At 38.6% G+C, this 25,586-nt stretch overlaps 1 protein-coding gene across 1 annotated transcript in view; it reads left to right on the top strand.

Annotated features, from left to right (window-relative positions):
- The first annotated feature begins 998 nt into the window (after positions 1 to 998).
- LOC308690878 (neuronal migration protein doublecortin-like) overlaps positions 999 to 25,586 on the top strand; it is a 51,237-nt gene continuing 26,649 nt past the window's right edge. The window contains exons 1-3 of the mRNA XM_081365644.1: positions 999 to 1,087; positions 13,861 to 14,291; positions 17,829 to 18,163. Of these exons, the coding sequence (XP_081221770.1) occupies positions 13,901 to 14,291; positions 17,829 to 18,163 (726 nt within the window). The 5' untranslated portion in view covers positions 999 to 1,087; positions 13,861 to 13,900. The remainder of the gene's footprint in view (positions 1,088 to 13,860; positions 14,292 to 17,828; positions 18,164 to 25,586) is intronic.

Here is a 25,586-nt window from a genome sequence, read left to right as displayed (position 1 = left end):
CTGCACTTTCTTGACATAATGCCGCTTTGACTGTCGGGAAGAAGTCTAATGCGGAGCCTCGGTAGGGGCTCGGCAAAAGTGCGCATTGAGGGCACATCTCAACTGCAAAGAGGGCGCTCGCGAGCACCCTTCTGACACTTGACAAATGGGACACCCTACAGTCTCATGGACTTAACGGACATGCGCACACGGCAGCCATTGTAAGTCCACAAGTCTGTAAGGGCATATGAAGTGTGACATTTGGGACAGGGCCTGACTCTCTAACCATTAGGCCACAACTGCCTTTATTGTCTTCCACTTTCTTCCATTGTTGCAGACAGGAAATGATGTAATGATGTAAATGTTTATAGTATGGTCCAGCGGCATACAAATATATATAATATAAAATATCTCAGTTCTTTTGTCACTGAAGTTGCTTTGCTTGCAATTTCTTACACACACAACACAAGAGGAAAAATCAAACATATAGGCACACAATGTGCTAACTTTCAGTACACTGTAAGATATTCTATTCATATTCAGAACATTGATTGCAGTGCGTTCCACTACAAGGTTAGGTTCTTTTGACTCATTAGCAGTTTTATTGAAGTGATAAAAAAGGTAATTATTTACTAATTTCAAACAATTTAGGTGAATTAGTCTAAATAACAATTATGATGATAACTGGATTTTTTTTTATTAAACACACAATGTAACATTCTTGAGAAAGGTTTTCATATACTTTTTTCACAAACTATTGATTGAAAATAGTAAGAAGTATTAAGTAGCCTATAGTCAATAATTGTGTAGTCAGCAGTCAATAACATCTTTAACTGCAGCACATTCAGCTTCAAGTTGAGTTAATGACTCGTTAACGGCGTATTAACACATGAATGCAGATGTTTCTGGACGCAGCCTGCAGTGGGTGTTGACTGTGCTCAGTGGGCGTGTGCGAGGCGGCGCTAGGACCGCGCGGTGTGCCGCTAGAGAGGCATCGCAGGCAGAGCAGCTGAAGCGGCAGACAAAGACACGGAGAGCAGCGCGATCCTGCAGCATCCACGCCCACCCACACACACTCACACAGCAGCAGCAGAGCACTGTACCACTGGTAAGTCAAACGCCGGTACACTTTTACTTTAAGAGAAAAACGTGTTGATCGAAACGTATTTCGTGTAGTTATGCTAATGTCTAGTGAGTTACTTTAATGTCAGAAGTATAAAGACATATTTTTGGGAATGTTAGTGGGTGAACAGTCAGGTGGTTCAAGGTTCGAGGCAGCATGTATATATATAATTAACCATATGTATAGATATCTACATGTAATGCATCAACATAAGTGATAATAAAGCAAAATATAGGAATAGGCTATCTCTGCAGGAACAATTTGCCCTTGTCAAAAAATGCTAAAGGAATGTGTCGCCTACAGGATTTCTAATCTGAAACCCATACTAATGGGATCAAAATAAGAATCCTCCAAAAAATCAATTAAGATCTTATGTCCTGGTTGATGTTGTGTATTTTTTATTACAACTGTAATGGAATAACGTCTTGTTACTATACAGTTAAGAGAAATCACAAACTCACAAAAAAAAAAAAAAAAAAAAAAAAAGATTTGACAAGAGATATTTTGTTCTATTGGGAATCCTAGAGTAATAGTAAGGAGCTATTGGGAGCTACAGTAAGTGTTCTAAAAGATCTGAAAAAGATTTTATAATCTTACAAGAAAATTCCTATTAGGAATTTAAAAATTATTCATATGCGAATTGGTAGCAAATGTGAGCGGAACTTTATTGTCTCTGGGAGATTCAAACTGCAGGGTACTCTTCTCTAATACTCAGGAGGTTGCAGTGTGTGTGAGTGTGAAGTATAAGACCCATCCTGAATTTGCTGTAGTGCAGCATGTGCCAAAGAGACACAATGAAACAGGCTCGCAGAGCACTCTGGGCGGGTGTATGGGGGGAGTGGGGTATACGGACTTGCCCCTGGAGACCATTTGCTTTCACTATGACCAATTTTATCCTTCTCATTGTGTGTGATTCAGTGTGTGATGTGTAACTGGACTCTATACACTGCAGCACGATGTGACATCAGAATTTATTAACCAACAAAAAAACTCAATGGGAAAAGTTTGAACCTGTCATTGTGAAAAAGCAGTATGTCATAAACGGCAAAGAGACATTTGGATATGACTACCTTTACTGGAGGTCTTTCCCTTACAAAAGAAGTACCTGGGCAGTACCATGGTGCAGTGATGGTTTTACATGGTACAACCACCATGGTTTTGTTGACAAAAAATGCTTTCTTTATAAAGTAATAGTTTATCTAAAATCCTTCTTTTAAAAAATAAATTGAGAAATTAAATGTTAGACAGAAATATGCCCAAGCAGAAAATGAACATGATTAGGGACTGGGGCTTTCAAGCTCCAAAAAGGCAGAAATCACCATAATAGTTGAATTATGCGCTATATTCTGAAGGTATCTCCTGAAGCCAGACGATAGCTTTGTGTGAAGAACAGACCGAAATATATGCTTTTGTTTGGACATTCTGCTAAACATCTCATTTTGTTTTCCTCGGATAGAAGAACTTGGGTTGATTGTTAATGAGATGAGTGTGAGTAAATGATTTCAGAATTTTCATTTAATAAAAGCAGTGGTGGGGCTGTCTCTAATACTGTCATGAACTGGAATGTCTGGATGACACTAGGAATCTTGCTGATTCAGTGCATCTCATCTTGCTGGGTTCTGGTGTATGACTGTGCATTTGAGTCATCTCTGCCCATCATGGGTGGATGGGGGATGTGTAGGAGTGTCAGCTGTGGACCAGGCCCAATTCCCCTCTGCACCAGTGATGGCCATATAAAAGCACTCGAGGTGTGTAGTGTGTTTGTGTGACCACAATAAGGATGTAATCCCTCTTTTTTTTTTTTTTTACTGGTACAGAGGGACACTGTCCACAGGATTAGACAAATAACAGACCCATAAATCAGCACTAATGCACAACAGGGAGGGGAATAGCCTATCTGTGGGCCACCTCAGTCATGGGCGTCGCCTCAACATTTTACACAGGCTTTTGTAATCAAACCTTGGATTGTTCTTCAATGTCACATCTGAGTGTGCTTGTCGTTTTCAAATTCTCTCGCTTTCTACGTTTACTGTGTCCTGTGTGTCTTTCGTTTGCAGATTTCTCAGCATTATTATTTTGTGTGTAATCCAAGGTGAGGCGAGAGGGGTAGTAGCCAGGCTTTAATTGGAAAAGCTGCTGCAATCCCTTCTGGCAGTCACACTGGACACAAGCCCATGTCTAAATGCCACAGACCGCCCTATTGGCAAGAAACCCCCCCCCCCCCATACCATTTGTGATAACTAATTACCACAAATGCATAATAACAGCTAGACACTAGAAATTGCTAATGTTAATGATATTTTTAAATCCTATTGCAGAAATCTTGCTCATGCATACCTCAAATCTGATACCTCAAATTGTGTGGCTTAAAGGGATAGTTCACCCAAAAATGAAAATTCTGTCATTACTCACCCTCAAATCATTCCAAACCTATAAGACTTTCGTTCATCTTCGGAACAAGATTTTTTTGATGAAATCTGAGAGCTTTGTGTCCATCTATTGACAGCTACAGTACGCAACTACCACTTTAACAATTCAAAAAATTCATAAAGAGATTATAAAATCGTAAATCGTGATTTAGTTTAAATTTTCTGAAGAGACTTGATCGCTTTATATGATGAACAGATTTAATTTAGGCTTTTAATCACAAATAAACATTGATCAGTGAACATAAACTGGAGTTCAACAGTACTTGCTTGACGCGCAAGAACAAATCTCATTGTTTCTTGCAGAAGCTCAAACGTGTTGCGTAACACAAGAATAAACCTCATTGGTTCTTGAGCTTTCGTTTACCACTGATGTGTGCGTTGATGAATGTTTATATGTGAATAAAAGCCTAAATTCAATCTGTTGTCATATAAAGAGATCGCATCTCTTCAGAAAATGTTGAAAACCGTTCAATTCATATGGATTAGGTTTACGATGTTTTTATGAACTTTTTGAAGTGTCAGTTGAGTAGCTTTCAATGGAAGGACAGAAAGCTCTCAGATTTCATAAAAATATCTTCATTTGTGTTCTGAAGATGAACGAATGTCTTATGGAGCAGCCACCCAGAACCTAGCAACAGCATAACAACCACTCAGAATACCTAAGGTAAAGTTTAAAGAATTGGTCACTGAAAAACCCATATTGACTAATCTACATATCAAAGTGGATGCATCCCCATCAAGGTCCTATGTGGTTAAAACTTCAGAAAATGTAAAAATGTATCTGCATAATCACTTTGAATGGTTGGAAAGTAAGTAAATGTGATGGCCTTTTGAGAATGTGCAGGATGAACTCTTTCCTTCGCTCTCTCTGTAGTGCCGTGTTTTGATTTTGGATTGGGTGTGAGGAAGTCAAATAAGCTGACTTGTAGCAACCTAGCTCTCAGAAATCCCATCATTACAGGCTAAAGATAGTGGAGGTCAGGCTGTGGGTGCTGATTAAGGAGCTAATTGAAGTGTCGTCAAGCTAGGTAGCACTGACAAGCGTTTATAGGATTCCTCTAACTAAGTCAATAGAGATGGAAGCACCTTAGGCATTTGACAAGTCCTAAAGGATTTGAATACAGTGGAGGTCTGAAAGTACTGTGAATCTGTGCTTTGAATATAATAACACATGACAAACATCTTAATCATTTTCCCAAAATACTAATGAGATTACATATAAAGATTAAATGGAGATGTTTGCTTTAGCCTCTTGCTTCTTAGTTTTTATCATTCGAGACCACCTCAACCCCCCACCCACCCCAGTGATATCGCTTATCTCCTCTAAAGCTTCAAAAGCCAACTCAGCAATGCCAACAATGCTCAGATTTGTCAAGATGTCAGGAGTCTAATTATCTGAGCTTTGTTATGCACATTAATTTTAATGCAAGTATTTTTTTTATTAAAGGATTTTTAGGAGAAATACCTGGGACAACAATCCTAGTTAAATGAAACATAACATGAGAATTTTCCTGAGATTTGAAAGAGCAGCCTTCTAATATTTAGATTATTTTTAGTCAACTGTTAATGCCTCTTCTTAAATGCTGAAATTGATTTGTAATTTCATATCAAGCCTTAGATTAATAAACCATGCTCTGTGTTTGCTGTGTGTCAACACCGTTATGGATGAGTATCGATTTTTAAGCCTCATCTGAGTCGCTGAGCATTTTTTTATTTTGTAGTGTTTCCCTCACTGAAGTCAACATGTAATCAAAATGGACCCTATTGACTTTCTTGAAACAAATTCCTGTGAATGATTCATATATGTCATTACAAAGGTTTTGTAATTTTTCATCGGAATGTAAAACTGAAAAAGGCTTTTTGGCTAATGTCACCTAGTCAGTGGAAACAACTGATTAATGGTGATTAGCTAGGCACTATTTTAGAGTACTGTTGTAGTTATGCAGCCTTTCTAAAATCTTGTCATTGTTTAATAGTAATTTAATGCTGGTTATTATGTAAGGGATAATGTACATCCAGCCGGTTAAAGCGGAAGGGACTTGTATCACCCTGAAGGGATTTATTTTACGATAACAACTATCTGGATGTACATTATCCCGCTTATTACATGACTACTTGCCACATAAGTAATTAATTAAACACAAAGTATTGATTTGAGTTGAAGTACTTTACAAATCTTCCGTGAGGAAAAACTTTTTCTAGCAGTTCTGAGCCTAGACAAATGAACATGTTCAAACAAGACAGACATTTAATGTATAATCGTACCAGTTTCTGTCAGGACCACTATCGTCAAATACGATTGACAATTAGCATACAGTTTGGATTGGTGGTATGGTTCTGTTCTGAGCAAGAACTCCCTGCACATCCATGCAGCCTAGCATGGATAAGAGCAGCAATAACCCCCCTTAGGGTAAACAGAACAGAATTAACATGAATGTATTGCAGATCTCATTAATTCAAGATTTTAAAGTACAACATCATTCGAGAATTTATTCTGATTCAAGGGGAATCAGAATGCCATACTGACTGGACGAGAGGAGGAGCTGGGGATGGAGGAGGGTAATTAGCTCCTGAGAAACGTGATAGCTGCTGATAATACTGAAGGAGCTTATATATGAATACAGTTGTAGGCGTCGTATTCCTATAGGTAGACATGTATCAGCAGAGACTAACGTGACCTGCCAAAACTGACGCTATGCTTAATTATTACACAACTTTTCACCACATAAATAATTAAGGGGACAAAATTATCGATTTGAGAAGAACCCGTTTTTAAAATCGTATCTGTTTATTATCTTATAATCCATTACATTGTAAAAAAATCTTTTTAGCAAACAAGACAATCTTCAATAATAATAACATAGGCCTACTATTCATATCGACGTATTCAGGATTTTTCAGATGATCATTTCTTTCACAGACATAACAGTAACATACTTGTGTTTAATGGGTTGTAATATGAGCATGTAACTTTACATGTGTACTTTACAACTGCTTACTGATTTGTTACCCAGGTTGTTTGCTGTTGTAAACAATAAAGTAGGTTAATCACTTAAATAGTCTAATACTGCCAGAGCTCTCTCTTTAACTCTGTCATACTTTCTTACTCATGCCAAGCAACTAGGTAAAATCAAGGACAGTTGTAGTGTTTGGCATTTCTGACATCTCATTGTCAAACACTGTCATTGTAGCTGACGTCTGGAAGAGTTTGGTTCATGTTGTGGACATGTCGAGAAGACGCTATTTTCTGCGCTTTGCATGCACTTCCAAAGGACGAAGACTCTACTACTGTTTGTATCACTGTGTATACAAGTGTTGAAGAAGCTTACTGACACATGCTTTCAGCGGTGGACCAATCACAACAGACTGGGCCATCTGACCAATCAGAGCAGAGTAGGTTCATGGAAAGGATGAAATAACCTTTAAAATACGGTTCTATGGTATACTGGAAAATAATATATCAATATATGCAAAAAATCAGTGTATACCGTGTTGAGCCTTCTTCTTCATAACCTCTGCAATCCGCTCTGGTATGCTGGATATCAGCTTCTGGGCCAAATCCTGACTGACGGCAGTCCTTTTTAGTGAGAAAACCTTATTAGTGATCAGAGTTTATCACAATTTGTGGGCTTCTGCTTGTCTACGCGCCTTTTGAGGATTGACCACAGGTTCTCTATGGGATTAAGATCAGGTGTTGCCTGGCCATGAATCCAAAATTTCAATTTAATGAGCCACTTCATTATCACTCTTGCCTTGTGACATGGTGCCCCATCATGCTGGAAAATGGATAGATCATCACCAAATTTCTCCCGACTCGAGGCCGTGAGACTTGCTCATTTGCAATCACGCCACCGGCCTTGCTCCGTTCCACCGGCTCTCGGCCCCGCCCTGTTTGCCACATACCCCCATCACCCCTTGCAAGCCAGGGCGTACCCTCAAGACTGCGCTCTACTCCCCACCTCCGGGGGGCCAGTCACCAATGTAACACAAGGTTTAAAGTTTGGGGAAGGAGGCGGAACCAATAAGTGTTCAACATAATACTTTAACTATAAAATAAACAACACAAAACGAAAGTAAATCGGCTACCCGTCACGGACAACTGCCGCATATAAACATAATAAAAACAACAACATAAAGCCTCTCCTCTCGTCCTGGTCCTCTCTCATCTTGCACTGTCGTTACTCCTTCTTTCATCCTCCCGGAGCAGGTGACGTTTCTTTATTCATGGCAGTGTTTCTGGGCAGAACTTTGAGACAGCCCAATCCCTGAATGAAAAATAACCCAACATATGGATGGCCTCAGGATTTTTCACTGTTGGCATGACACAGGACTCTTGGTAGCGTTCACCTTTTCTTCTCTGGACAATCAAATTTCCAGATGTCCCAAACAGTCGGAAGAGGGCTTTATTAGAGTAAATAGTTTTGCACCAGTCTTCTGCTGTCCAATCTTTGTACTTCCGGCAGAATTCAGTCTATCCTTAATGTTCTTCTTGGAGAGAAGTGGCTTCTTTGCTACCATTCTTGACAGTAGGCCGTTGTGCGAAAGTCTTGGCCTCACTGTGCGCACAGATGCATTCACACCTGCCTCCTGCCAATATTGAGCAGCTCTGCACTGGTGGTGACATGATTCTGTGGCTGACTCCTCAGGAGAAGATGGGAAGTCCCACTCTGGGAAGTCCTGAACTTACTTCCCAGAGTGGGACAGAGTGGGTATCCGGTAAATGGTTCTTTCAGGTACAATTTCCTTTGCTGCAATTTCCTTCCGCGTGAAACCATTTTGATGCTAGGCAATGATGGTTGGACATCTTTCTTTTGAGGTAACTATTGCTAACACAAGAACACAATGATTGAAAGCACTTATTCCCTCCTTTTATAGCAATAAATCTGCTCTTATAATCCAATCAGAATGGTAGTGTGATTTCACCTGACTAGTACTCATTCACACTTTCTAGTGTGCTGATAATATAATTAGTGAAATTATGTTAGCTGATCATTTTGTACCAGGGCCAAAAAACAGTGACATTTTGTTTTTTTTTGTGAAGTAATTAACAATCTCAACAATCCTCATGATTTGATGTACCATTTATGTCCATGGCACAAACTACACAAATTATGTGTTACGTTTTATACTTAGCTGTTTGAAGGTGGGTGAAAAACTTGTTTTAGGAAGTATTAAAATGAAAGGGATGGAATCAAACATGGATAGCGATGAGTTAAACTCCCAGTATGGCAGTAATCCATTTCCATTATTAGAGGGGTTGTATTGTTATTTAAGTGACTGTCCCTCTCCAGGCGGAATTTAAACAAAACCTTTAATCGACCAAATCCAGGACACGGTGTGATATTTGCCAGACAGGGAATAGGGAGCAGGGCTATTGACAGCTGGCGGTTCTGCAGACAAAAAGAGTTAAAAACATATCAGGACATTGATGAGTAGTTATTGATTTGGCTTTGAATAGGAGTCTCTCTCTCTCTCTCTCTCTCTCTCTCTCTCTCTCTCTCTCTCTCTCTCTCTCTCTCTCTCTCTCTCTCTCTCTCTCTCTCTCTCTCTCTCTCTGTGTGTGTGTGTGTGTGTGTGTGTGTTTTGTGTGTAATATGAGGTAGAGTGGTGTGAGTGGTGTAGCTTTATTGATCCATTTTTGGTTTGGGGGGGTATGGAGGAATATTTTGAGGGAATGTGTGCTCAGATGGGAGAGTGCGGTAACAGAATGAGAATATTGACCAATTGCTGGGACAGCAGAAGGTGGGTGGGAGGGGCAAGTATAAGTTGTAAAAGTCTTGTTGGGGGCAGGAGACCTCAGTGACAAAGAAATGGACAGATGACCACTGTTTATTTAAATCAGATGGGGCATATGCTAGTCACACACACACACACACACACGCACACACGCACACACACACACGCACACACACACACACGCACACACACACACACACACACACACACACACACACACACACACACACACACACACACACACACACACACACACACACACACACACACACACACACACACACACACACACACACACACACACACACACACACACTCTGTGTCTGGTTTACTATCTTTGTGGGGACTCTCCATAGACTTAATGTTTTTTATACTGTACAAACTGTATATTCTATCCCCTCATACTATATAACCCATTCTATATCCAGACTTCTAAACCTACCCATCACAGAAAACTTTCTGCTATTTTATATTTCCAAAAAAGATGATTCTGTATGATTTATAATCTTGTTTCCTCATGGGGACCAAAAAAAAAAATGTCCCCATAATGTCAAAATGTACTTGTATTATCATACTTGTGGGAACATTTGGTCCACATAACTCAGGGAGTATCACCACACATGTGTGTGTTAAGCACTTCAAATACATTATTAAGCATGTGTGCTGTTAGTGTGTTTATGTGAGTGACTTTTACATTCTTGCGCTTGCTTAATCACTTTATCCTCAAAGAAAGGGTGATGTGAAAAGATACAGTTGGAACTGCAGCAGAGACAACTGTCCTTTTCTAACACTCTCCTTCTTTCACTTTCTTTTATTTCTCATTTCTTTTGTGGAGGGTAGAGAGAGTTTTGTTCAAAGAGAGCAGCTGTGTTTTCGAAGTTCTGGCCCTGGTCCACATGGAGCTCAGTGGCCAGGATCTGCCTTCCTCTCAGTCTGGACTTTAATCAGAGAGAGAGACGTAAACTCTGTTCCAAAACCTTGTGAGCTGCCTATCTAGACATAATGTCTGTTACAAAAGCTAGGCAGCAACCTTATGCTACCTTCCAAGATATCTTTTTTTTTTTTTTTTTACTAAGGTTATCCCCGATTACGTTGCAATATACTCAGTGAGGAAATCCAACCAAGATGGTGTATGAATGTAAACTAAATTTAATAGTGCAATAGCGCAATCTAAATAAAATTGATAAATTATTTGAATTTTATGTATTTGAATCCTTAAAGCATTGTGTTGTGCTTTATGCGCTTTTTATGCATATTGCTATTTTGTGTAGAGAGTTCCAGATCAGTCATTAATGAGGTTCTGTTTAGGTTAGGATGCTCCCTAGAAGACAGATGCCTAGATAGATAAGACAGCGAGACAGCTTAATAGGGTTTGAAACAGACAGAGAAAATGAAATTTGTTTTAGTCTTCTAGTCATCTCTGAGATACAATAGCATTATCCATCATCTTTATCACACGAACAGTTAGAACTGCTAGAACTGTAGCTGGTTTCACGTGCTTTCTATCTGATCCAGACTGTCCATTTAAGGTCAGCAGAAGCTTGTTTAGATGGCTGATCAGCTGAGCCACATGTTGGTGGAGCTAAAGTTAACCTGGAGAATGCTCCAGAAACTAGCTTGACCACCCTACAATGGTTTGACCTGGTTTTCTCACTCACTCTCTCACTCAATTTCTTTTTGTCCCATTATTTAATTATTAGATTATGTGATTATTTGACATGTATGCTTGTTTGTTTTCAGTTCTCCATACTTTTGCAGAGAGTTGTTGCTCAGCCTATTTGATAATTTTAGAACATCAAATTTGCATGTGTATGTAAATGTTGCACTACTTTAAAAAAAGCCACTGGCTTATTTTACAAACCTGGAAAACTTCTACAATGATCTCTTCCCCTAGCCCACACCTGAAAAGGTTTTTTTTTTTTTTTGGAGATAAAACCCATCCAATGGCAGTTGTGTTGGAGTGTTTCTGTGGAAATGGAGGCTAAATATATGTCCGCCTCTCCTCTTTTGTTTCCTTCTCACAGTTCTCGCTAAGGGTGGAGTGGTGGATTGTGGGATGATTTTAGTAGCATGATATTGTAGGTGGAATTCCAATGAAAAGTCAAGAATTTGCATATAAATAAAGACCAGTGCATCTATTTTAAGATTGAAAATGATACATACCCTATTAAAAAAAAAAAAAAAAAAAAAAAAAAACTATACCAAAATGTATTTAAAAATCATTTATTTCATACCAAGTAGTAAAATATTTACTTACATATCACTTGAGGCTTACTGATATAAATATTATAATTAAACTTGTTTTGGAGTACTTGTTTATTGCACAATGCACATGCCTTAATATTAAGCCTAAAATGTGTTTTTAAATATCACTGTTAGTAAGATATGATCACTGACTATATACTGTAATATTAGTCTTTAAATGCAAGATATTTAAAGTGTACCTAAAGTATGCTTGCATATTTTACTTTAATTTTAGAACCATAAAATATACTTAAGTATATCTTTAGTTGGACCTCAGCACTACTTGAGGAAAACCAAAGTGCATTAAGTACAAAATTAGTAATATAAGGTACTTAAATATGTAAATGCATTTGTAGTATACTTAGCATAAAATAAATGTGTAGCACTTTATTTTACAGTCCTGTTCCGCATGTACATTATATGCAGTCATTATAGTAATTATAATAACTATGTAATAACTAGGTACTAACCCTGAACTAACTCTAAACCTTGCCCACTACTTTCTTAAGTGATTACACTGTTAGTACACATAAGTGGACGTACTGTAAAATAAAGTGCAAAATAAATGTATTTCAAATACATCTTGGTATATCTATTTTTCACTAGGGTAATAACAACAGTTTTGTATTGGTTCTGTTAACCAAAGAATTCAGTTCTTCAGAGAAATATAAAAAAGAATCATCACACCAAAATAAAATGACCATTTCTGATGCATTCCAAAAAATTGTAACCAATATTTCTATTAACTTTGCATGTTTGTTGTTATTATCACTATGCTAGCGTAGCTACATGATAATAATAAAAATCTGTGAGTGTTACTGGCTGATGACTAATGTCTGTTGCTGTAAATTAAGTCACTTTAGATTTGTTTTGAGTGAAATAGACTTATTTTTCATTGCTTTATGTCACAGATCAGACAATTAGCTAATGAATTTCTCGAGGACTGTTGACTGCAGAGTGCATTTAATTGTGGTGCCATATCAATGACATAATTTTCCTAAATAATTAGTTAGGTCAGGTATTTTACAAAGTGAAACATGTGGTTCCACCCCATCTTACACTACACTCAGTTTGGTGTTGTAGGTGGTGTGGAAATTACACACTTCACCATGAATGTCCTTCCTTATAAAAGAAATCAGCCAATAAAACAAACAAACCAGTCAATATTTGATTTCAGTTCTTCAGAAGGTTTCAGTTAATGACATTTAATAGATAAATGGGTAATGAATGGAATGTTAATGATCACGTGTGATTTGATGCTGACGTGTAGTTTCTATGCTTCATCTGTGTATCCTTTTAGAAAACATGGCGAGCTTGTGTTGCTGTTGCCATGGATACTGGCTAGTTGAGGAACAGTTGATTGATTTAAATGTGGAATATGTTGTTATCAATGCTAGCATGTGCTGTATAAATGTGTATAAACTCAGTGAACTTGTGTGTATTTCTATGTTCTCAATCTACAGTAAGTGCATTTAAATACCGCCTGATAACTAGTTTAAAGATGACCATACCTTCAGTTTCCTTGTGTTTAGTTTTTTGGGAAATGACTGTCTCCACAGGGAATTTCTAATAATAGCACATGAGTGACATTGAAATTTGTGTGGGTCTGCTGTATGTAGGCCAATCCATGGTGGAGTGTGTGTTACTCAGAAAGCATGTGTATATGTGTAGTACTTACACGATGGTAGGCGTAGACCGAAAAACACAGTTGGTTTCAGTGTTTCAGGTAAAATGTTTTTCGAATGACAGACTTTGAGGACAGGTTTCTGTTTTACGCCCTATTTGGAATTCTGTCACTTGCTCATATCTTTGGGTTGTGTTTTTGGAGTGCACTTCAAATTATTCCAATTGAGACACAGGTGAATTGAGACCCCCCAAAAAACATAATGATGTTCATGAATTCATCATTTATGATATTTGTATAAATATGATAGGCTATTTGATATTAAAAAATTTTTTTTTTAAAAACCTTTTGAGGAATGATTAATATTTGTACACTCACAATTAAGGGTTAGTTCACCCAAAAATGACAATTCTGTCATTAATTACTCACCCTCATGTCGTTCCAAACATGTAAGACTTTCGTTCATCTTCGTAACACAAATCTGAGAAGAAACAGATCTGAGCTTTCTGTCCTCCATTGATAGCTATGCAACTCCTACTTTGACACTTCAAAAAGTTCACAATTCTGAGGGAAAAAGTCCAAATTGAATTGTGAGAAAAAAATACCTTTTGTATGTTTACCTTTTTTATTATCATGGCGAAAAAAAAAGCTTTCTTAAGTTTGCTTTCCCTAGTCAGACCAAAAATAATTCTGTTTGTCTTTTATGTTTTTTCTCATTCTATTAGACCCATAACTCCTCAGTACAAGACCTCCTTCACCACCACTATGGATGCCCCCTCTGAACACGTTGCTATGGAGCTGGACTTCGGCCATTTTGATGAGCGGGACAAGGCGTCTCGGACCTCACGAGGTGGACGGCCCAACGGCCTCCCCAGCCCCACTCACAGCGCTCACTGCAGTTTCTACCGTACACGCACCCTCCAGGCTCTGACCAATGAGAAGAAGGCTAAGAAGGTGCGGTTCTACCGCAACGGCGACCGCTACTTCAAGGGCATCGTGTATGCAGTGGCCAGTGACCGTTTCCGCACATTTGATGCGCTTCTGGCTGACCTGACCCGCTCTCTGTCTGACCACATCAACCTGCCACAGGGGGTCAGATACATCTTCACCATCGACGGATCACTGAAGATCACCAATCTGGATGAGCTTGAGGAAGGTGAGTGTTTTGAGTTAGGCATTTTTGTATTTATGTTTATGTTAACTATAATGTTTATTCTCTTTATCATTCATCATTTGCATAGTATTGTAAGGCAAAAAATCTCTGCATAAGCATGTCAGACTAAATACATTTTAAAATACACGTCATGAAACGTGAATTCATGTTGGTTGATTTACCAAAGAAGACTTTCAAACTGCTCTGACCACTGAAACACCTGATCATGAGCCGCACATGTGTAATAGTGTTGAACACAGTGCCGTGCTTGAGTCTGAAACTCACAGCACATCTTTATTTGCTACTAATGAAAGTTTTATTCGATAATTATAGGATCTCATTCAATGCTTTCAGAATCTTTACTTTTTAAAATAATTTTGTTTCTGTATTTTTAAAATGAACATATTTTAATGACAGTATATTTATTGAACAAAAATGAATTATTTTATTTATCAAAATATATATTTATATGAGTTTTAAACAAACAAACCACTTTTTTGATTTGTTTTCACACAAAATATGTTGCTCCATCAATGTTCAATAAAAACATTTTTTATGCAATCATACGCTATGGGGGTAGTGAAAAGCACATTTTTCTTAGGTGTGCCTTTAGCCCCGTTGTACCCTATTAGTGTGTGACGAGCACTAAATCAGTTGTTAGTAAAACACACACTGCCCACCTGCACTAAGCTCTCCAAGAGCTAAAAGCAGATTGGTTGGCCTGTCTGGTTGCCATGCCAACAGTAATGTGCCCATTAAAGGTTGACACCAGCTTTTAATCCTGAACATTCACACTCACACATGTCTAAGACTACTATACCAGTATAAAAGCAAACAAAAATAGCTGAAACTGAGGTTGAAAGCAGAAAACACTTCAACCGAAATTATGGACAAAACTAAATGTGAATGAAGTATTTTATGTAGTTCAGGCTGAATAAATTGCGGTTATTAGTTTAGAACAAACCATAACAACTGTTTAAGGAATATCAATACAATACCGCCTTCCAGGTCATGCAAATATGGAACATGTCCAATGTACACATGCAAAGTGGCTCGTTTTCAACATTGCTATTTGGAAAACAAAAATAGCTATTATGCATAATTTAACTTAAACTTAAAAACCACAGAGTAGGCTAGTGTTTTCGAACTGTGTCGCTCATGTGTGCTAACATTTTAGAGACCAGTCATTCAGTCCGTGAAACATGGTAATTACTTTAATCCAGCTCTTAAATTGTATGGATTCAATGCTATTGCACTTCTCCTACATAGATAGTTCACATGGGGAAACACATTTTGGATATACTTTGAGTCGGGTTTTATGATAAATCAGTGACCACAGCTTTATCAGCTAATTGTGGCATAAATGATCAGTGTCAGTCTGATTAAAGCCAGCAAGAAACGGAAGTTGTGATAGTCTTTTCTTCCCTATTGTGACATATATATCTGAGTGAAACTGCTTCTCAAACAAGAAGAAATGTAGGGAGGGACTTGATTTAGTCCATCAGGAATTTATTGGATAGTTGGATGGTTGTGGTTTGCTATTGGCCAGAGAAGAGATGTCGCTGTAAAAAGGAGGGGAAATTATTTAGATTAAAGATGACGAGGGCACATGTACGCAATACGGCACTTCTGTCATTTAATCTGTAGTGTACCCTCACTTTTTCTTGAGTACTGGTACTTCTCTTATGTACTCTCATCCACAACCCCCCCCCCCCCCCCCAATCCCACCTACGGAACGCGATTTCCATAAAATCCCCAACTTTAACTGAAGAATTAATTAGTCTGAAGATTTGATTTTTAGATTTTAATATAAAGTGCATATAATGATTTTAGGGTAGCACTTTATTTTTCAGTCCTATTCCCTGTGTAGCCTACATACTATGTACTTCTTATATTAATTACAATAACTGGGTAGTAACTAGGTACTAACCCTGAACCTACCCCTAAACCTAATCTTAACCCATTTACCTTAATACCTAGTACTTTCTTAGGTAAGAACACTGTTAGTACACGTAAGTGCATATACTGCAAAATAAAGTGCAATTGATTTTCTTTCTTTTTTTGTAATTTAATTTCTACCCACCAAACTATTTTAGCGATTGGAAGCAGCAAATGTTTTCCACATGAAAAGACAAGACATTCTTCATTACAGAGCAAATCTGCTTTGTCAGTATATGTTGAATTAGAGATGAATCAAGCTGGGAGCAGACAGCAAATAAAGGAGCCTAGAGGAACATGATCAAAATGTGTGGCACCCAGACACACACACACACACACACACACTCAACCGCTAAACCGTGTGTTTCTAGAACTCAGCTATTCTGTGTTGTCTGTTGGTGTGATACATCTGCGTGTTAACCGCACTGCCTATGCATTTAAGAGTGTGGCACGTACACACACACACACACATGTTTGTTCTTATACAAACTATTTTCTACAACCCCTCACAGAAAACATTTTGAATTTTTATATTTTCATTATTTAGTATGTTTATTAAGCTGTTTTCCTTGTGGGGACCATTGACTGCTCCCCATAGTCTCAAATATCCTAAAGGAATGTGTACAGGATTCCTGATGGAATTTGTGGCATGATTTGGAGGCAATCTTAAAGGATCCTAATGGAATTGATTGTGAAACAATTCCCACATTTACTACAAAGTAAAAGTCCTACAGGATTTTTTTTATTATTTTCTCTTTGGATATTTAATAATAATATTTATCATGTCTCTACTTGTATTGTACTGGAATAATATTTTGCTCCTGTACAATGAACCCCCTCCAGGGGTTTTACAGGGTCAGTTTATCCTATTAGTAACCATAATTATTGGGAATAATTGGGAGTCCTATTGGGAACTGTATTATAAATATGTCAAATCTATTTTTTGTTTGAATCCGATGAAGTCTGCATAAAACATTTAAACTTCTGGCTATTAAAACTAATTAGGTCAGGCTTTCTCAAGCCATCATAAAGTTTATCTTGACAAACCTTTTCATCAAGTTGTTTTTTTATCAGGACACATCACAAGTCATGCTCAAACTTACATTCACATTCATGCATTTAGCGTATTATTTTATTGTAACTTACAATAGAAGAGCATAATTCGTCACAGAGCTGAAAATATTTGCAGCATACAAAGCCACGTTTATTAAAAAGCTAGATTAGAAACAAGCTAGAGCAGAAGAGAAATATAGAGTAGGAAAAGAAGAGAATTTTATTGATTTATTTATTTGCAAGTGAATTGGTTTTGCTTGTGGAGTGGTTAAGTGCTGGCGGAAAAGGTGTGTCTTCTTGAAAGATGTGATTGTTTCAGCAGTTCAGATGGAGGTTGCTGCTCATTCCAATAGAGAGAGCAGAGAGGGTGAAGAAGGTTATGGAAAGCAATTACATTCCTCATACATCACAGTAGCAAAACACTGGAAATCAGCAATAGTTGTCATTTGAAACCAAAGCTGTCAAACTTAATGTACTGTAGCAGAAATGTGTTGAGCTGTTCAACCAATCATCTTTCTTTCTCTGTTTCTATGTTTTCCACCTCTTCAGGTGAGAGCTATGTTTGCGCCTCTGAGAACTACTACAAGAAAGTGGACTACACCAAAAATGTGAACCCCAACTGGTCGGTCAACGTGAAAGCATCAGCCAGCCAGAAGAACATGCTAGCCAACCGCTCCGCCTGTGAGGCGAGGGAGACTAAGGACTTTGTGCGACCCAAGCTGGTGACGGTGATGAGGAGCGGGGTGAAGCCGAGGAAGGCTGTCCGTGTGCTGCTCAATAAGAAGACGGCACACTCTTTCGAGCAGGTGCTCACTGACATCACAGAGGCCATCAAACTCGAGAGCGGAGCCGTGAAAAGGATCTACACACTGGATGGCAAACAGGTATGTGAGGAGTACACTAATACACTTGAATACACTTGAAAATGTGAATCCTGGGTTCAAGTATCACATTGCTCATAATTTAACCGGGGGTTAACAATTAATAATAAATAATTGTGTATGAATGAGATGTAGGCACTACTGTACCTGATAATTAGCCAAATGAATTAATTCTAAATCAAGATCAGTATCAATCTCAAGCTTTTGAATCAAATCACCCCCTTCACACCACATCCCCCATCCATAATTCTCACTCCAAGCTAAATTCAAAAGTTGGCAGCCCTGGTATTCATAAGCTGTCGTTTCACACGGTACATTCCTAACCTTGGGTTAATGTCCTTATTTGCATATTTGTGGTGTCAGTGTCATTGATTAGACGAACTACGCAACCAGTTTACATAAAAGCTCTAGCATTTCACATCCTTTACGGTCTTTTCTTCGCTCCTATTGTTATGTTTTCTGTCACCATTTAACGTTTTTCCCTTCAAACACTGAAACTACTGTTTAAAGGGGAACTATGCAGTTTTTTAGCTTAATTTACCTTAACTGAACAGCTTCGGAGTCATTGGAATGGTTATATGACTTTTTTTCGGGTTGAATGGTGGTCTTCTCGCATGCACCCCCCTAATGCCTGTGAGCGGGAAAACCACCCTTGCAACTTTGGGCCGTCGTCAGGAAGTATCGTGTGATATCAGGTCACGCGATGTAACAAATTGCTTTACGGCTCTGCACACATACACTATCTAAACATTTATATGCTAGCCTTCTGTGTATCATACTTACTTCAGTGGTCATGGCTCCGTGCGTTCACCGACTTCTTTGAAAACAAATGACCAGAGGGAGAAGATGGGAGGGGGGCGAGTCACTGTTGAAGACAAGTGTTGTCAAATATCTATTCCGAAGCTGTAGGGGGAGCTCTATAGAGAAACCTGCGAGCAAAAAGCAAGAAAACAGCGAAGAAATTGCCAAAACTGCATAGCGCTGCTTTAATGTGCAGTGTGACTGTCTAAAACATGTGCAAATGAGCCACGCGATTGGTTGTCTGTTACTAAGCATCTAAACATAACATTACGTAAAAGCTTGCCACCGTAATGCAGGCTTAACACTATAAAAGAGGTCTCCTGAGTAGGGTTTCATAACCCCGGGTAAAACCTCGCTTCTAACTTTCAAGTGTGAAATGTTCCTTTACACAAGATTAAAAGCAGGGTTAAGAATGATGATAACCCGGGGTTAAGCGCAGTGTGAAAAGACGATCTGAGACACTGTATTCAAAATGTAATAAGTAATAACGATAGAGACAATGATTCAAAATCTCTACCTGTTGACAAATTTCTTCTGGTAGAACTAGTAGAAGTGTGTTGTATTGTGGGATACAGAAACTCATGCAGGATGATCTGTAGTATACTGCACATTTTGGCAGCTGTAGTAGGTCATCAAGGTATTCCATCAATTTGCACATTGTGCACAGTATACATACTACAGAAATAGAATGAGAAACATGGAAGTATGCCATTCCGAATGTGAAACATCAGAGTATATGAACAGGTACTCTTTGTTTAGTTTGATTATTTTCATGTTTGTGTTTTTTTTTTTTTTTTATGAATTGCCAGTCATTTATAAAAGTAAACCAATGCAACACACACACACACACACACACACACACACACACACACACACCACACACCACACCACTGCAATAATCAAATTCCACTCAGCTAGGTTTTATGTTTCCTGTGGGAGTCTGCGTTGCAGGCCAAATATAATTTAGCCATTCATTCAACCTCACTAATGGAAGGTTTTGGTTCACAATATAAACCACAGCCTTTGCCATCATTCAATTATTGTTCTTTAATGCTTCTATTTTATATTTGTGTTCCTGTAAATCATTTTTCTTTGACTCCTGAAATGTTTCCTGTCAGCACCAGTAGCCAAAATATTGATTTGCAGCTCCAACTAAAACTCCCCCATCCTCCAAAACCCAGCTAAAACCAGCTTCTGATTGTTTGGCTAGTTTCATAATTTATGGTCATTAGCTGTTCTAAGCTTGTCTAGATGGTTAATTAGCTGGACTACCAGTAAGTAGATTAGGTTTCAATTTTAAAAACCTGCTCACTCTACTGGAAAACTCAATTAAAATCAATTTAAGGTACAAACTGTGTTTTGGAAAATGGTTGCTGGTTACTAGCCAGTCCAAACTGGTCTGGTTTAGGTGGTAGACCAGCTGGTGGGGACCTGACTGAGCTTGTAAACCATTTTAGATCAGCAACAAGCCATGTAAAACCAACATGATTCATTTTACAAGATCTACAGCTCCATATGTATAAAACACTATCAGCTAACTGTGCTGTGTTTATTAATGTGCAGCTGTATGTGTGCTTGCTTTTTGATTTGGATCATTGGATCTTTAATCCTTCACGTCTGCTTCACTTTGATATCATCATTAATTGCAGCTGTAACATGCATCTGCAGAGCAGGAGGGACGTGACCCTCTTTTAACCTTTTTCTTTTCTCTTTCCTAGTTCTCCTTTTCTGTCAGTCTCGTCTACTGTATCCCTCCTTCATTTTATTAACATTTACATAAGCATGTTCTCTTGCCCCGTTTATCTCACTCTGTCCTTCCTGAGTATCCTTTGTATTTGCTCACTCAAGCAGAACTGCTCCATAATGAGTTCTTAAGAACCGGATTCTGAACTGCAAAATTCAGATAAGATGAAAATCCAGACTTCTACCCACAATTCAAAGTAGTAACAGAGGTGCATCCCACACAAGACTTGCATTTTCAACTCTAATAAATAAAAGATTGGACTAAAGATTCAGGGAATTTCATTTTAACTGAAGTAGGAAATATATTTTAGCATGAATTGCATGCTGGGAATTAAATTTCATTGAATGGTGCTAAAAGGGCATTAGAGTAGATTAAGGTCATATAGCATGATCAATTTCAGCAACAGAAATCTTATATCTTGGCATATCCAAATCAAATCCATTTGGCTGTTTGTAGACTCAACAACAAAAAACACATTAAGGTTAGTTTTTACAAACCTGGTCCAAGCCACATTCATTTGGGGTTTGAAGTCTAATATGTGATTTTTAAAAGACAGTAATATATCTGTCGTTTTTATCGTTACAAGCTCAGAAATTTTTAGTTTTCCATTCTCTCTTTTCAAACTGATGAAAATCGTGCATGCTGCTAACACTTGCATCATTACTATGGCAACTGATATTAGCAATACTGAATTTTGACCTCACAGATTCAATTTCAGCACTTGCATAAGGACAGAGCGGATATTCAGTGCTAAATTTTGGATTTGTAAAGCAAAATGGAAATGTTTGCACTAAGAACAAAGCATGCGCTCACTGAAGCTTTTATTTAGACAAGATATAACAAAGTAATGTCTGGACTTCTTTAGCTGTAGACTCTAAACAGGTCTTTCTGGTTTATTCATACCATCTTTTTTAGATGTTGCCCAGACTTATTTCAACTGCTCATCTTTGTTTGCTTCAGTATTACTCTAACTGATTGTGTGTAAAAAAGAAAACCATTGAAGCCAGGCCAAGCTTCCCATTTTACAGTAAGATAGATATTATAGTGCAGCATGTCCTTCTCGAAAAAAAGAAAAAAAAAAACCTTCGCATTTATCATCTTGAAGGCCATTTTGATTTTAAATTCCAGGTGCGGTTTGGAGACCTTGCTGGAAAATCCAATTCATGGCAGGTCATTTATGGTCATTATTTGTTCCACTCTGGTTTAGAGTATTAGCCTAGTTAGGTGCCTCTGACTAGCAATACATTTACATTCAGTTATTGATAATATGCATGGGCATTTATCCAATATGACCTGTTTATCAAGATTTAAGAGTAAGCTGGAGTAAAAGGACAAATGCAGAAAACAATTTTTCGTATTCCACTCTACCTGTTTCTGTCTCTTACTCATTTTCTGTCACTGCCTCTTCTAAGATTAAATTGTACTTTTATTTGTTTAGACCCAAGACAGTCAAGGCCCCCAGGATGAAGTAAAAAGGGAGGGAGGGAAATAGAAAGTCAGATTGCTATTTTTCAAGGTCCCTCAGTTGCAGTGAGGCATACACATTTCAAACTCTCTCTCTTTTCCCTCTAAGGCTTGTGTCTCTTAAGGGTTTGCCAGCTCTGTGCTGTGTGAGTGTGTTTCCTTTGTATTAATGTGATGCACTACACACACACACATGCTAACAGATGGAGGTTGTAGGATTAGAGTTTTCTACAGAGTTAAAGCCAAGCTGTTTCTATCCCACCCACTCTTCTTAGATATGGGTAATTGCAGCATTTGCTGTGGTCCCACTGGAGTCTCTTATGTCTCACACACTTAATCGCTGACAACAGCAATCTCTTAGCTTCCGGCTGAGGGATTCAGAGTCCAGGTTTGTTAGGATGTCACCCCTCACAGCCTGTTTATGAATGTCTTTGCATTATGTAAGAAAATGTGAAACCAAGTGCCATTTATTTTAAAAATAACCCAAACACACTATTCGGAATCCAGAAAAATACATTTCCTAGGCTTAATTATAAAACAGCAGATAAGATATACTGTTGAAAATGAAGACTGTTAATGGTTGTCAAAAGTTAATGGATCATGTTTATAGTTAATGTGGTTACTCAGATGGACACCTGTGTGAATTTAAAGTTGGCATGAAATGCAAGTTACGATCGTCTTTTCTTCTCTACAGTAGCGTATATCCGAGAACAAACTGTAAGCTGTCAGTCAAGCGGACTTAAGTTGTGTGATACATCTGCTGTCTTGATCTTCTTGATCATCTTGCTGTGCTTTCAGTGGCCATGCTAATGGTTTGTCAGAGCTGCGTGCTTTCATTTACATGCATTCTCACAATTGAATTGTATTTATACCGACGAGCCAAAACAATATGCTGTTGGTCCTCCCCGTCCTGCCAAAACAGTGCTGACCCGCAGAGGCATGGACTCTACAAGACCCCTGAAGGTGTCCTGTGGTGTCTGGCACCAAGACGTTAGCAGAAGATCCTTCAAGTCCTGTAGGTTGCGAGGTGGAGCCGCCATGGATCGAACTTGTTGGACCAGCATATCCCACAGATGTTCAACTGCATTTAGATCTGGGTAATTTGGAGGCCAGGGCAATACCTTTAGCTCTTTATCATGTTCCTAAAACCATTCCTGAAAAATCTGCGGCTAATGGCACTTTTCCACTGCACGGTACGGTTCGGTACGGCTCGCTTTAGCGCTTTTCCACTGCATGGTACGGCTCGGTACGGCTTGCTTCGGCTCGCTTTAAATGGTGCCACCTCTGTTGAGGTTCCAAGCGTGCCGTGCCGATACTAAAATGTAACGTGAAAACACTACAGATCACTGATTGGTCAGAGGGAATCGTCACTACCGGCGTCATTGGATTTGCAACACGAGACACCAAACCCGCTAGATTTAAATAGTCAGCAACAGCCACCGCAGTATTATTTGTTAGCACAATTTTTTAAACGACTTGCTTGAAAAAAGAAATGGCAGAATCGTATCTGGATGGGGCGAGCAGGAATGAAAATGTTTTTCAGCAACTTTAACGATCAATCTATAATCCCACCCACTTTGAAGCGGTACTAAACTGCAGTGGAAAAGCGAGCTGAGCCGTGCTGAGTCGAAAAGTGAAGCGATTCTCACCACTGCCAACCGGGTTCAACCCACAAACTTGCCTTTTCAGAGATACTCTGATCCAGTCTGCCCTTGTCAAAGTCGCTCATATCTTTATTCCTGACCATTCCTCCAGCATCCAAAATGTTGATTACGAGACCTTAATATGTGGCCTTGTTAGGAGATGATCAACGATATTTGCTTCACCTCTGACTGGTCATGATGTTTTGGCTCATCAGTATAGCTCCTAACTTAATAAAAACAGATAAGGAATTATGACCTGTATGCAAGTGTAATGTACTTTATTTAAATGAAATACATACACGTCCCTTGCTTTTGCTCATGTGTCAGCGACTACCCCACTGGTATGCGTGACATGGGTCACTTTCTGTCTAATTGGGCAGTTAGGGTTAGGTTTCATTCGTGTTAATTAATTAGTGTGAACAACTTCCTTTAGCTTGTCTAAGAACTGTAAATTTGTACTGCATAAAGCCAAGCTTGCCGTTTTGAGAAATCTCTTGCCTTTTTGAGCTTCATGTGCATCAAAATGTGGGCGTGGCATCTGAAGCTTTTTGGGTTTAAGATTATGAGGGCACATGAATTTGAAAACATAAAAAAAAAACAGGAATTATCCATTTTGATTTCATGATGACTTAAAGCTTCATGGAGCGCCCAGTTATTACCAGACAATTTGCATATCATCATGTGTGTGGTGCTGAATTTAAAACAAGATGGAAGGGGGACTAGAAACATTGTGCTGTACAGCACATGGACAAGGCATATCCCGTTTTCTTGCTGCTTCTCAAGCTCATAAACTCGGTGTTCTGAGACGCTGTCTGCAATGATTTTCATGTGGAGGTCAAAGTGGCGCATGATGCTTGTGTTGAGAGGTGCGTCTCCTCTCTTCTCTCTCACTATCGGCAGCTGCTATGGCTGGTTGCTAAGCAACCACATCTCTGCACAAAGACGGAGCCCAGCTGGGGTGGACTAGTCTGCCAGTCAGCGCGTCCTTCCGGAGGTGTGATTGTGAATGTGTGAGAGTGTGTGGAGGGGTTATTGAGTTTACTGTATGTATGTATGAGCTGAAAAGCTTACAGCTCCTTGTTGATTCATATGATCAATAAAAAAAATAAAAAAAATCGCCCCACCTGTGTTAATACACACCTCTCATTATATTTACTAGATTTTACAAGTATTTACTAGATTTTCACAGTTTTTTTTTTTTTTATTATTATTCTTTGCATGTGCAAAACTCAACGCTAGGGTGATAAGGTTAGGTTTGTTGGCAGTCAAAATAAAATAGTCGGTCCCCTGGACTTTCCTTTTATAGTCTTTGGAACTCATCCATTTTATTGTCTTGCAGGAGAAAAAGTCAGATAATAGTTCACCTCTCCTGAACAAGCCATACAATTTCAGGTATCATTCATGTCTGTGGCAAAAAACAGTGCAGTAACAGTGTTGCTTACCTTAGCAAACACCTTAATAAGTATATGCTTATGCAGAATTGAGCATGGAATATGATAATAAAATATAGTGGAATTTATTAAAGCACAGTTTGATTTTTCACTCTGTGTGTGTGTGAGAAACAGATGTTCACCCTTGGTTAGAAAGGGGTGCAATTTTGTTTAACATATTCTGAAAGAGGCATAATTATTCTCTGTCTGTGATCACGAAAACTGCACCCCTTCATTCTGGTATGTCCTCAGAATAACGCAGGCAGGGCGAGAGAGACAAAGAGAGACGGGGCCATTTTGTTTCTCTTTCCCTGTATTTGGCTGCAATCTAGTGGTTGTGCACT

The sequence above is a fragment of the Scardinius erythrophthalmus genome (assembly GCF_964197995.2).
Source record: "Scardinius erythrophthalmus genome assembly, chromosome: 5".
NCBI classification, from domain to species: Eukaryota; Metazoa; Chordata; class Actinopteri; order Cypriniformes; family Leuciscidae; genus Scardinius; species Scardinius erythrophthalmus.
The sequence above is the reverse complement of the archived record's forward strand: the minus strand, read 5'-3'. Positions and strand labels throughout refer to the sequence as shown.